This window comes from Talpa europaea (assembly GCF_964194135.1).
Source record: "Talpa europaea genome assembly, chromosome: 4".
NCBI lineage: Eukaryota > Metazoa > Chordata > Mammalia > Eulipotyphla > Talpidae > Talpa > Talpa europaea.
Window position 1 is genome coordinate 49,796,688 of NC_140070.1, and position 14,776 is coordinate 49,811,463.

Below are 14,776 nucleotides of genomic sequence, written 5' to 3' on the forward strand. Positions count from 1 at the left end.
AACTCAATATGTAGCTAGCATGAAAGATTTTTAATTAATTAATTTTAATTTAACATTAAATATACATAAATGGCTAGGATTTGCTGTACTAAACAGCACAGTTCTGAATATCACAGTGAAGGTTCCTTAATATTTCATAACATTATTCTGTGATTCCCCATTACTCTCTATTTCATAAATAAACTCCTCAAAAACACAAAGTCAGAGGATACTCTCATTGGATAGCAAGTAGCTGCAGAAAGCACAGAAAACGGAACTAGGCAGACACTGGAATTAATAATCAGGAAAAAATAGTTTTATGGATTTTAAGGATTATGTTTTAAAGATTAAAAACAGTTTGAAAAATTAATAAGATATGGAAAAAACAAATTCTCAAAATACAACTGGCAAGAATGCAAATTTGAAAAACGATTTGACAATGTCTATTAAAATTGATTATTTATATATATAAATCTACAGCTTGCAATTCTATTTCCAGGTCTCTACCAACAAAAATACATAGATTAGCATTATTCCAGGCAACAGCAATGCTGAACCTGATATGGTATGCATGTTTATACACATGTACACAGTAGACCCCTCCTTATCCCGGGTTTTGCTTTCCCTAGTTTCAGTTACCTTTAATGAACAGTGGCCCAAAAATAATACACACAATGAGGTATTTTCAGATAGAAACTACGTTCACGCAACTTTTATTACAGCATATTCTTATAATTGTTATGTTATTATTATTGCTATTCTCCTACTTTGCCTAATTTATACATTAAACTTTATCATCTGTACCTACAGGGAAAAACAGTATATAAAGGATTTGGTACTTCCAGTTTCAGTACCACCCCTCCCACTAAGGGTCTTGGAACATGTCCTGTATGGAAAAGGAGGGATTGCTCTATGCATATATGACATATGAAATTGAGGAAAATCTGAACACTAAGTAGAATCTGAGGATAAAAAGCAAAAGAGAAAAATCAAAACAAAGTATGAAAAACAAGTCACATATTAGGAGAGCTCATTTGCAGCACATTGAAGGAAAATTACACCTATATCATTAGGAACTACAAATCAATCAGAAAAATACTACCAACCAAAAAGCAAACACAAATATAACAGAAATACAAGTGTCTCACAAATAGATGAAAAGAAATTTATGCTCATCATGAATATAAGATATAAGAATATAACATGAACATAAGTTAATAATGTAAGGAAAATGTAAGTTAAGATGAAAATGGATATACATTTATACAAGGGAATTATGTACAGTACCAAGCACTCCAACCTTTTCTCCAAAGGCCTCTCTTAATCCCTGGATAATTCACATATTCTCTCAAAGAACTACCGGTATGTTATCATCACCCTTGTACATTTTCACCATATAAACTGATAACTGGACTGACTTGGTCAGAACTCAAATTGACTATTTTCTTCTGTATTTCAGCTTTTCAACAACACTTTCAAATGCTTCATGAACTATTACAACTATTATAAGATTCATCATTTTCCTGCGTACTCAGTTATACTGTTCAATGCTCACTAATAGCTATAGATATGTATATATAACCAACAAAGACACTGCACATGTATGTGGGAACAGATTCTTTACTAATTTTTTCTTCACATCATTGTAGTCCCTACAGCTCTCTCACCACCTTATCACCTGTGAACCATCACCACATTCCCTAGCGATTTTCCCGTCTCCTGTTCCCCCGCCCCCAAGTTCTATGGTCAGCTTGCTAGTTTTGACCTTTTCTTGACCTAACACTTGGTATCTCTATATTTGTGGGAACAGATTCTTATGTTCAGCAGGGAGAGATACAGTTCACTAGTGACTATGTCTACATAGCAACTACAAAGGCAAGGAAATACTCTTGATGGTTTTACTCCACATGCTTCATTTTTACTCATGTTTCGGCCCATGCTTCTGATATAGCGTCTCTGGGATTCTCTCCAAAACATACTCCTGATCTGCTTGACCCCCTTTATTCTCCACTTCCCCTGCTCCAATTGCTGTCCCTCCCCATAAATATAGGTGACTATTTCAAATCACATGCACCCTCCTTTTATGGCTAGAATTAGTTCATATAGCTTATTCTGGCTGAGAGAAGGAAATACTCAAATAGGTTTAAAATTGCTACTTCGGTTTACTGATATCCTGATTTAAAAATAACGCACCTATGATCTAACCACTGGAACAATTATTCTCTGTAAAACTGAGACTTAAAAGTTCCACAATTACATTTATCTTGCTTCTTAGGAGCCATGTTCTATAGCATACTGATACTGATTATATGGTCATCTAAAATATTGTATGTTTTTCACAGAAATTGCTGTCTGGCTTTCACCCTACCAACCCTGGAAAACAATGTTTAACCTAAAGGAATACTTGCTTACACTGCTTCTCATTATTAGTTTAGGGGTTCCACATGCTGTTTCCAATGCTAATGATCAGCTGTGATGGTAAAATGGCCAAATGAGTATTTTATAGAAGTGGGAGGAGCAAAACAGAAAACACATGAATGATGGACCAGGCTGCCAACTGCCCTTTATCCTTAGATTCTATTATTACGAGTATTTTGGTGGTAAAATGTTTACTCTTTTTTGATTGCTGAATAATATTCCATTGTGTATATCTGCCATTCACAGCAACGTGGGTGGAACTAGAAGGAATTATGCTCAACAAAGCAAAAATAGACAATTATAAATCAGAGACATACTGCAGGGGAGGAGGAGGGAGAGGAATCAGAGGGAGGGAGGAAGGAGCACAGCGGACTGGGGTGATGGTGCATGGGTGAATTGGTGAAGGAATCTCTATGGGGACTACACCTTAGGGGGTAGGGGGAAGCAAACATTCTTTAAAATGAACAATGATGTAAAATTTTTTAAAAATTAATATAAAAAAATAAATTGCTTCAATAAGTGAAAAATAATACAATGTTTACTCACTTATAAAATAATATTGATAATAAATTATGGTTTGGGTTTTTTTAAATGGTCTTACTTGCCTAAATAAAAAGCTACAATATTTTATTTAGCTTCTCAAAGCTCTTTAATAGCTCATAATCTTATGGGTATAAACAGTCAAAAAGTCTATGAACTTCTGGTTAACCCCTGAGAAAATGGTTAGTCAGACAAAAAGAAGACAAGAGAGAGAGATGACAGCTATATTTCAGCTATCTGAATATTTGGTATGTACATTGTAAAGAAGTTTGAATGAATACCTATGCGAAACAGAGAAGTACAACAAGATGGGCAGAAGTCATAGCAAGCTATTTTGAATATTAAAAAAAAGTTTTAATTCAAAAGTTAAATACAGGCCTCCCCTGGTGGCGCAGCGGTTGAGTGCTGGGCTGCGAGGCTGCCTGTCAGCCCCTGCAGCGCTGGTTCGTTCCCGGCTGCCAGCAAGGGTCCCACAAAAAAAAACAAAAACAAAAAACAAAAAACGAAAGTTAAATACATGCTTGCCCACAGTGAAAAGATTGCCACTTCAGAAGGCAGGGTGCTCTCCTTAACACTGGCTATATTTGGTCAAAAGCACAGGATATAAGGAGAGTGAAAAGAATTATTAAATAAAGAGTCTGAATAGGTGATCTCTAACCTTCTTTCATATTGAAATTCTATGGTTGCTTAAAATCCAATATGATTTCACAATAATTCCATGTCTTTTCTGTCTTCAAAACTTATTTTCACACATATTGTCAGAATGATGATTAAATTAAAAGCTGTGTGACTATCAATAGCAGAGATTTGACCCACATGGAACAAAATTCAAACTGACCCAGATGAACAAATTACCCAGAATCATTTAACAGTAAAATTCCCTGTACCATTTCTCCTAATGCTACAGAATTGCCTAAACAGTATTTTAAAATTTTATCTTGACACTTTATGATATCCAAATCTTGGCTTAAATTGAACTTGAATCTCAACATATCTAGGAATAGACAAATTTCCTTTACAAGATATCAGAAGGCAGGGCTTTTTTCACATTTGTCCTAATAAATACTTAGTAACATGCTGTTGGAAAGGAGGCAAAACTGGATAAAACCAGAAATACCTGGATAAAATCCTGGCTTTACCAATGACCAGCTATGAGGCCTGGCACAAAAAAATCAAACTTCTTTCCCTCTCATTTTATTCGCTGTAAAATGGGGATAAAACAAAAACACTTTATAAGGTTGTTGTGGGAGGTTGAAAATATATAAAAATACATTTCATAGTTCCTGGTACAGTACAAATGCTCATACAGAATGTCTATGGATAAGAGGTTTTAGTCACTGTTATCAGAATAACTAAAGAACAAAACATCCTTGAAATCCTACCCTAATTCTAAGGCAAGACCCTAGAGGATAAGATGAACACACTAGATACAAAGTGGAAGGTAAGTAAAGTATCAGGCTTTTCTGCTCTCCCACCATTAGGATTGATGACAGATCTGCGGTCCTGAATGCATGCGTGATGGAGAGCACCTCCAGTAGGGTGTGGGCATATGTAGATGGGATTCACCTGGGCTGAGACACTAGGCTTATAAAAAGGAGACCACGCGAGAACGCTGGAGAGCCTAGAAAAGAGTGAAGACTTGCTAGGGGCTGGGAGGCAAGCCCCCCTTGCTTCCCGAATACCCGGTAAATCCCAGTAAAAGCCTGCAAAAGCCACCAAGGGCTCCAGGACTCTCCTTCACCCATCACCCATCTGCTCGGATCATAGAGATCCTGCCCTGTCCCTTCCTGCCCATACAAAAGGTAGTAGCATAATCTAGTTTGTAGAGCTATGAACATTCAGATGCAGATTAACTGTATGCACACTCTATTATAATGCCCAATTCCATAGTAGCACTTAACAGTCTCAGAACTCAAGTAAAAATATGAAAGAGATCATTCAATCAAATCTTTCATTTTACAGATGAGAGAAAAATCACAGGTGGGTGGAAAGAGGGCTATATGTACATTCAAGAACATTATCTAAACCTGAGTTGGGAAACTCTCTCTACAAAGGACCTGGCTTTGCTGTCAGCAAAGATTCTCTTGTCCGTATTCTTTCTTTCTTTAATCGTCTCTTTAAAATGCTTTGAGTTTTTCACATCCCTTAAGAATATAAAAAACATCCAAAACACTGCAGTCTATGGACCCCAAATTAGACCACCATATCACCGCATCAGAAAAATCATACAAATGCAAATTAAGTGTCAATTTAGACTGTTAAAAAACTAAATTTATTTCCTTTTTAAACCTAAAAGTGTCCTTCATAATACTGTTTACTAGGGGAACAAATGCATCCTCAAACATAGAAGTCACATTCATTTAAATTCATAACTTTATTACAAACTACATACTATAAAAGTATAATACTACCTGGCAATTTTCAAAGTGAACAGCCACAATGAGCTTTCCTCCATAAAGTTTATCTTCTAAATTTTCAAGAATGGATGTTTCATGCTCTGGTGGATATGTATGCTTTAGCCAATCTATCCAAGACAATCCCACAAGCGACTGAATCTTTTCCTCACTGAATTTGCGCATTTTTATTCGGAATTCGTTCACTTCAGGATCCTTCAAGGCATCAAATTCATGCAGACCTAAATGTATTTTAAAGATAATGATAATGAAAGAGAGTACAAAATACAATCAACAAAAAGACTAATTTGGATAACTGCTTTTTATCAAGTAAACAAAACAGTGCAGGAAGATATAAATTCTTTTGATGCTTATATTTAATTTTATGTACATTAATCTTTTGATATAAATAGCAATAGAAGAGCCAGCTTAAGTAACAAATTAGATGTCTAAAGAATAAAAACTTGAAACCTCTTAAAGAAATTGTTGGTAATCAGATTTATAAAGATAAAGACAAATTCATAGTACACATTTTATAGCTCCAAATGAAAGATGCAATTTCTCTTTACAAAACAAATCACGAGGCCTCTCTGGTGGCCTAGGGGTTAAGTCTTAGCACTATCACCACTACAGCCTGAGCTCAATTCCCCAACAGGAAGCTAACCTATATGGTACAGCAGACCTCTCCTGTCTCACCCACTGCTCCCCTTACCAGTGTATTTCAATAGATCTGCCTGTTCTGCTCCCCACTCTGTCTCTGGTGAATTTTCCCACCCTCTCTGCCCCCCCATACCTCTGGCCTACACCCAGTTCTTCTATGCATAAATAAATAAAATTAAATCTTAAAATAAAATCACACTGAAAATATCAGAGAAATGCTAAGAACTCTGAAAACTTCCCAAATACTGTATAAAGAGATTACCATATAATGAAATTAGTATGAACCTAAAACTCAAGTCATTACCTAAAACTTAGTATACTTACATTATATAACTTTAAGTACACCATAATTTCCCAAGAAGTTATAGGCCATGAACTATTCAAAAATCCCACAGACATATTCTTCGTTGTACTCAACAAAAAAACCTTCCCGTTTTTCAGTATAAAACTTTCTCACTGCCCTTCCTGTCTTTGAATCACTGCCAAAGACAAATTCCTTTACTAAAAAGCAAGCTCTGAATAATCCGCTCTCATAGGGGTTGCCTTTGTCTATTTCCATAAACTTATGGAAATAATGGCACAACTAACCTGCTTTCAGTACAGTTGTTTTGTTTATAATAATTAAGTAACTGGAAATAACCTAAAAATTAAGACCCAGTTTTACAAAATAAGATAATATCTAAATACTATGATACAGTGGTCTAAGTATAAATTAGAGTAAATTAGATCTATAGGGAGTTGTGTTTAAAGTTCCAAATTTATTAAATTTTAAATGCAGGGACAGAGTAGGTCTTCTAAGACTCCTTTCACGCATATTTAAGAAAAGGAATATATAATATGCATATATTTTGTTTTGGAAACATACTTGAGATTTCAATATTAATAGCATTTCTAGTGTTCAAGAGGGAAGCACAATGAGGCAAACTGTTAGTTTTGTTACATAAATTTATCAATGCCGTAATTTGAGTAGCTACTATTTGAATATATACAAGGCAATTACTTATCTAAACAATGAACTTACTTGCACTGTCCATTAACTTTTATTATCTCAAAAATAAACCTTAGAATCAATGCATGGTAGTAAATGTGAAAAAATAAAAATGTTTAAATTGCTTAATGCAGAAAAGGTAAAATATTGAGGATATGGTAAGTTTCCTATGCAGTTTTTGGTCTGGAATAAAAACATATTACTCTAACTCGGTTGTGAATGGACTGTAATTTACGCAGACTAGCTAAAGCATCTTCTTCCCCATATTTTCAACCCAGAACCTTTTCCCCAGCAGTTCAATTCATAGATATTAGATATTACAGATAAGGAAAGAGAAATGCACCCAGTGATATACAGATCTAACAAACATCAAGCCCTTTCCTCCATTTATCTACTGAAAGTCATGTCTAATTCACTTTCTAAATATCTCCCAACTCCATTTACTCCTACAAATTACTGCAGCTATTAACTTTATCATGGTCATCATCAGCCCTCCCCTAGATTATTACATCAATTTTCACTAATTTCTCTATGCCCAGTCTTGACCCTAAAGTCTATTCTCCATTCTTCTCCATTCTTCAATTTAAATAATCTTTCTAAAATGTAGCTCTGATCATCTTATTCCCCTATTTAAATCCCCCTTCAATACTTCCCATGTGCTTCTTAAGAGTAAATTTCTACTTTTTATATGGCCTAGACAGTTCTGCGTCACTGGTCTTCCTGGTTGTCCTAGCTGTTCCCTCAAGCTATAAGCATTCTTCAATGCCTTGAACAGGTCATACTTGATACATGCCATTCCCTTTTGCTTCTCCCTCTTTTCCAAGCCCTTTCACCTATTCAACATCTAAATGGCTTTGAAGCCTCAGTTTAGCTATATGACCTTAGAGAGCTAATTCCTGATTCACCAACTTGATTTAAGTAACCCTCCTGGATTTACAGCAATTTATATTGTAAATGTCTGTTTACTGATCCATATTCCCCACTAGATAGTGAGTTCCAAACACACAAAACCACATTACCCAAGCTCCCTGCTGTAGTATAAACTATAAACACTCAACAAACACCTGAACTGCAACTGCTATGGCAGTATTTTTCAGTATATTATAAAGGATTCTGTTCACATAACTGTTAGAATCAACTGAAAAGTATAGATCTATATAATTCAACCCAGAGTCACTGAATTCCAATCTCTTTTAAGAAACTGATGAAGGGGCCTCCCTCATGGCGCAAGGGGTTGAAATGCAAACTATAAAGCTATCTGCAGCTACTGCAGCACGAGTTCAAACCCAGGCCAGGGAGCTACCCAGATGGCGCAGCAAACCTCTCCTGACTCGCCCGCTGCTCCCCTCGGCAGTGTATTTCAGTCAATCTGCCTGTTCTGTTCCCCACTATGTCTCTGGTGAATCCTTTCACCCACCCCCACGCCTCTGGCCTGTACCCCAGTTCTTGTATACATAAATAAATCTTAAAAAAAAAAAAAGAAACTGATGAAGCTTGCATCTAGGATCCAATGCAAACATCCCTTACTACCAAAATAAGAAGTTAGGCTACATAATTTAATTTTAAAATAAGTTTATACATTACACTCAAATATAATTTAAAAAAATCTATTGAGTGATATTAAATTTTATTGCATGAATAAGTTCATATTAAAGATATTATTAAAATTCTGCACATTACATATTTCTTTCAGTTTAAGACATGCCAAGGCTTTAGATAAGTATGGGAAAATAAGGTAGTTTTCAAATACTTTTTTCAGGATGCTGTCAAAAACCTTCTGATGAAGATTTATTATGAATATTTGTAGAAATTAATGCAGGAGTGACATGTCCCTTCATGATAAAGGAAAAAAAACAACAGTTCTTTAATTATTTAGAATAAACAAAAAATAAAGCAATCAGGCATACCATCTTTTAGGAAAAAGGTAAATTTAGACCCCTCAAGGCAGTTATGCTTGTAAAGGTTCTATTGTTTTCTTTTGAGAGGAGAAGGCAGCAAGCTTGTTCCTGAAATTAAACTGAAATAATTGTTTATTGTTTTCCCAGGAGACATGACCTCACCAAGTTCTGGTTATAGTCATCACATATAAATCAGCAAATGCAAAAATTAGCTTGCTAGGTATTTGAAGTAAAAATTCATTCTAAAAATATTAAAAAAGCTTACTCAACTTCCCAAAGAAATGTAACATTCGAAGTTATATATATGATCATAACACAAGCTTTTTCTAGACATGCTGAAGATCTCAAGTACAATTTGTAAATAGGTAAGCATTTATAAACTATGTAATTTAATGCAATGAAACACCTGCATCTTCATTTTTCCAACTACAGACAGGCACACTGTTTACAAATAACTTTATGATGCTGAATGAAATATGGTGCACAGTTCATAGAAAGAGAAATATAATTCTCACACATGATCACTGTGTTGGGTAGGGTAAAGTTAGGGTTTCCAAATTAAAAATGCAGTATACCCAGTTCTATATGAATTTTAGATAAACAATGAATGATTTTATTTAGCATAAGTACATTGCATGTAACATTTGGATCTCCAGTATTTTCATTTGTCAAATCTAACACACATAAAGGTAACTAATAGTAGCTAATGAATTCCTATATTTAGGAGATCAAGACCAGAAGGAGAACACTTGATCTAAGTTTTTAAAAGACGGTAAATCTCAGAAGATACATACATAACCTTCACAAAAGCTACCTTTATCTTTGTTGTTAACCTATTGGGTTATCAAATATTTAACTTCCCTAATCAGCAGATTCTGGTCTGTTTCCTTCCATAGGCATAAAAATACACAAAAGTGATTAATGTTAACACACACACATACACACTAAACAACTCGGGAACACATAAAATTATTGTGGGTATTTAAAAAGTTTAAATAACTATGAAATTTTTAAAAATGTACTATGAGAGCCTTCCCAGTGGCACAGCGTTGAGCGCTGGGTTGCGAAGCTGCCCACAGCCTCTGTAGCACCGGTTCGATACCCCACCACTGGGCAAGGGTCCCACATGGCGCGCAGACCTCTCCTGCCACCCGCTGCTCCCCTCAGCAGTATACTTCGTCATTCTGTCTGCTCTGCTCTCCGCTCTGACTCTGGTGAATTCTCTCACCCTCCCGCGCTTCTGACTGTACCCAGTGCTTGTATAAATAAATAAATAAATAAATAAATAAATAAATAAATAAATAAATAAATCTTTACAAATAAATAAAGAAAGAAAGAAAAAGAAAATCTTTGTAATTCCAGAAAAGAGACTTGTCTAAGGTGGGATATTAATATACCACTGACCCATGAGTTGCCTAAAATCACTATAGCAAGGGAGACACCTCCATATTTTTTATTTTGTTACAATGCTTTCTGGATTTAATTTGCAAAAATAAAGTGGATGTGATAGTCCTTTGAATCACTTCAAAAATAATTTTCATTAAAGATAATTTTAGTTAAGGAGTAAAATTTGTCAATAATATGGATTATTTATAGAAACCTCAATCACCTAAGGTCTCATTAGGGATAGAGAAGTATGTATAAATCGCATTTACACTACAGAAGCAGTTATAAGATACTGAGGACATAACTCTCAGAACAGGTCCTCTAAAACGATCTGAAATAAAGCTTGACAATCTGTCAAAAACCAATACTTCTATAAAATAAAGTCACTGGAAAAAAAATAATAAGTCATTGGATATGGCAACATCACATTGCTAAAGGAGTTTCTATACTTTCACTTTGATGTCTATACTTACCTTAACTCAGGTTGGTAACAACTGACAGACAAGCACTAGCCCACAGACAACATCTTGCAAAGCAATAACTTAAATAACACATGTTTATACATATACTAACAGACATCCTAAGAACTCATACTAAGTCTTTTAAATTACCTTTTCCTATCAGGACTCCAATTTTCGAGTCTAATTTTTCTCCTGGATCACAACTTCTTGTCACTAATTTGAGAACTGGAAGAAAAGGTCTGACATCGCAGAGTCTTCTTGTTTCGTCTTCGAGTTCCTCATATACCGCAGTTTGATTCACACATGCAAACATATAGGAGTCAATTTCCATTAGGAGGTTAAACATTGGGTAATTGTGAACTTGCTTCCATAACATCTGCCAGGAGGAAAAAGGAATTTTCTGAGATGGAAATACTTGTTCAAGTGTACAATGACATATCTGCAATGCTCTCTAGAGTTAGCACCGTTTGTAAACCTCAAGAATTGAAGAAAAGTCAAATGTCTAGCAACAGGATTAGCTGAATGAATAATAGAATATTATAAAACTGTGAAAATAAAATAGAAATGCAGGGCCTCCCTGATGGCACAAAGGGTTAAATCACAGTACTATGAATCTATCTGCAGCCTCTGCAGCATGAGTTCAATCCCCAGTCAGGGACGGCCAGGGAGCTAACCAACATGGCTTGGCAGACCTTTCCTCTCTCGCCCACTGCTCCCCTCAGCAGTGTATTTCAGTAGATCTGCCTGTTCTGTTCCCCACTCTGTCTCTGGTGAATCCTCTCAGCCACCCCCACCTTTGGCCTGTGCCCCAGTTCTTGTATGCATGAATAAATTAATCTTTAAAAAAAAAAAAGAAAAGCACTGTAAGATGAAAGCCAGCCAAAATACATTAAGGATTTTTTTGTTGTTGTTTAACAGCTAATGGCAAAAGAATATGTATGGTATTAAGCCTTTTTAATAAAATAATATAATGGCTAATGTATAAAAAATATATATGTATAAACAAATTCATTCAAAGTGAACACATGTAAAGAGTAAATATCAATGGGTTCGTCCATATTTAATACTCCTGTGAACATAAATAGCTTCTAATTAGAAATAGAAAATTTAAGGCATGTATCATGAATCCTATACAAAATTTATGGGGATTTTTTGTTGTTGTTGGGTTTTGTCCAGCATTCACCAGGGGTATCTTTTTTTTAACTAACATGGCTCTGTCACGATAGAAAGAGATAAGCTCTTGCCATCTCCCCCCAGGTCTCCTGTATAACACATCATGTAAAAGTCACCATAGAACTGTAAGGTGAGATAACATAATTTAACTGTAGTCAGTACAAAAACCAGGAGCTGAAGATAACAAACCTGGGTTAAAATTTTGGCCAATCTTCATATACACTAGCATAATAAAAGAAGAAATTAATGCTAGTCAACAGAAAAAAAAATAGGTAAACTGGACTTTGTCAAAATTAGAAAGTTTGTTACATCTAAGAACATTATCAAGAGAGTTGAAAGAGCAACCAACAAAATGGGGGGAAATATTTATAAAAAGTATTTGATGAGAGCTATATCAGCATAATTCAGGAGCCCCCTTGACTTGTCAAAAAAGAACAAACAACTCTCAATTCAAAGTAAATTCAAAAATGGGCAATGATGTTAAAGACAATTCTACAAATGGCCAACAAGAACATGAAAAGATGCTAGCCACCATTAGTCATCAGGGAAATACAAATAAAAATGACAATGAAATACAACTTCTAAGGATAGCATTTAATGGAAAATAACAATTATTAACCAAGATGGAGTAAAACTAGAACCTTTGTTCATGGCTGGCAGAAATGTAAAATGGTACAGTCACTGTCAAAAAAGTGTGGCAGTTCCTTAAAAAAGTTAAAACAGAATTACCATATGATCCAACAATTCCACTTGTGAGTATATACCAAAAATCAGGGATTAAAACAAATACAAGTACAATAATGCTCATAGCAGCTTTACTCACAATAGACAAAAGATAGATACAACCAAAATGTACACCTAAAAATAAACAAAATATTCTATATCCTGCAGTAGAATATTAGAATTCTCATCTCTCTAAAGAAAAACCTTGGGAATGAGTAAAGAGGTTGTTCAAAGTTGTGGGTTTTAAAAAGGTATGTCATGCTTTTTCTTAAAAATATCATTACACCCCATTTACATTTTGTTTTAGCTATCTGAAAACATTAAAGAGAAAGTTGACCAAAATAGCAACTCCTCCAGAGTCACCATGAAAAGTAGTGAGGGACAGGGAGGAGAGAAGGGGACGAAAGAGGAAGGAAAAGGAAAGAAGAGATAATCAAACAAAAGTCACAAGAATAAAAGTATGAGAAACAAATATCGTAAGTATAAAGATTTTAACTTAAAAAAAAAAATCTTTGACAATGTCAACTTCCTTTTAATAACCTGAACGAATATTTCCAGCTAGCTAACATAGACCAAATTTTTTTCTTAATTCAGGTATCATATATAGATTTAAAAGTGAAAGAATAAGCCCACCAAGATATAGCATGTACCAAAATCTTTAAAATATAATGACCTCAGTTTGAACACTGCTCAATTAATCATGACTTAAATTTAATAAACTTTTCTGTAACACAAAAACACCTGCCTCTAAGTGACATGTAAGTAAGCTACATTTATAGAAATTCACTTATCAACATACCTGTTTAATAAAGGAAATGGTAGCTTCCCGAGGTACCTCCAACTGAATATAAATCCCAGTGGGCAAAAGGAAATCCACGGGTATGGAGCCATCAGATGCGATCTGTGAATCCACTGCCCAGATGTCAAGGATGTCTGCCATAGCAGGAGGCATTATGAAATGGAGGCACATTCATAACCAAGGGACCCTAAAAATCAGTAAGGAAAACTTAGTTAAACTGTTAATAAGCCAAATTTTATACTAAAATATGTATGTAAAGTCTACCAATCTCTCTATAATTAGTCCTTGGATTTCAATACAGCCAGTAATGTAAGGTTAATTACATTAAATTGTTTAATTAAACAAGAATAAGTCACTAGAAATAAATTATTGAATTATACTTTTGTAATCACTACATAAATAGTATACTCCATACACTAATACAAATTCCACATAAGTAGATCACATGTGAAAGTGAAAAATTTAAGGTACTGAGAAATCCAGTTTGGTATTAGTGTAATTTTCATCTGAGTGAGTTTAATCCCTGGCCAGGGAGCTGACCCACATGGCGCTGCCACTGCTCCCCTCCTCGCCACAGTCCAGGCCTTGTGTCACAAGTGCTTTTTGGCTTCCTGGTGCTAGACCATGTTTACACATATGTTAACACTCCCCATATCAAATCTCTGTTCCAAATAATTAATGAAGGTAAGTTCTTTCTTTTATTTATTTATTTTCGGATTAAGACAACTTCAGTTAATAAATGTAAAAAGAATGAAGGGGTAATAAAAGAATTAGAAAATGACCATTTTGCAATCTCTACCATAAAATAATACATCTAGGCAATGGTTATTAGTGGATGTTTTAAATTAAAAATTACAAAGCAAGGCAAAAGCAAGATGAAGAACTTTACAATGAACACATCAGACCAATACCACTTAAAATCTTTGGGTAACTATATATATTACATTGTTCATTTTTGCACAATGTTTGATTTCTCCTCTCAGGTGTAATCTCCATAAAATTCCTAACACCAAGTCACCCACGAACCATCACCACTCTGGATAATCTTAGTGTCACTAAATGTGAGACCACCAGACATTATTGTGTCTCCTCCAGTAATGTAACAGGAAGTTCTAAGCATTATCTATAGGATATATTTCACTGAAAAAAAAAAAAAAATGAACCAACTCTCAAAATCTGATCTGTTGGCCAGTTTAGAGGAAACTAGAGAAAACAGAGGAAAGTTAAGCACTTCAAGGAAGCTCTCATTCAAGTCCAGAAAGTGGAGTCATCAATATGACAGTTAACAAGAAAAAAAATTAATCATTAACAAGAAAAGAAGAAAAAAGGGTGGTGGAATGGCTGTTAAAGAATAGAAG

General features: G+C 34.8%; 1 protein-coding gene across 1 annotated transcript in view; it reads right to left on the minus strand.

Moving 5' to 3' along the window:
- Positions 1-13,589, minus strand: part of PIK3CB (phosphatidylinositol-4,5-bisphosphate 3-kinase catalytic subunit beta) — a gene marked incomplete at its 5' end in the record, with an annotated part of 72,997 nt that extends 59,408 nt beyond the window's left edge. The window contains 3 exons of the mRNA XM_084232607.1: positions 5,349-5,572; positions 10,874-11,099; positions 13,419-13,589. Coding sequence (XP_084088733.1) covers positions 5,349-5,572; positions 10,874-11,099; positions 13,419-13,589 — 621 coding nt within the window. The remainder of the gene's footprint in view (positions 1-5,348; positions 5,573-10,873; positions 11,100-13,418) is intronic.
- Positions 13,590-14,776: the final 1,187 nt, after the last annotated feature.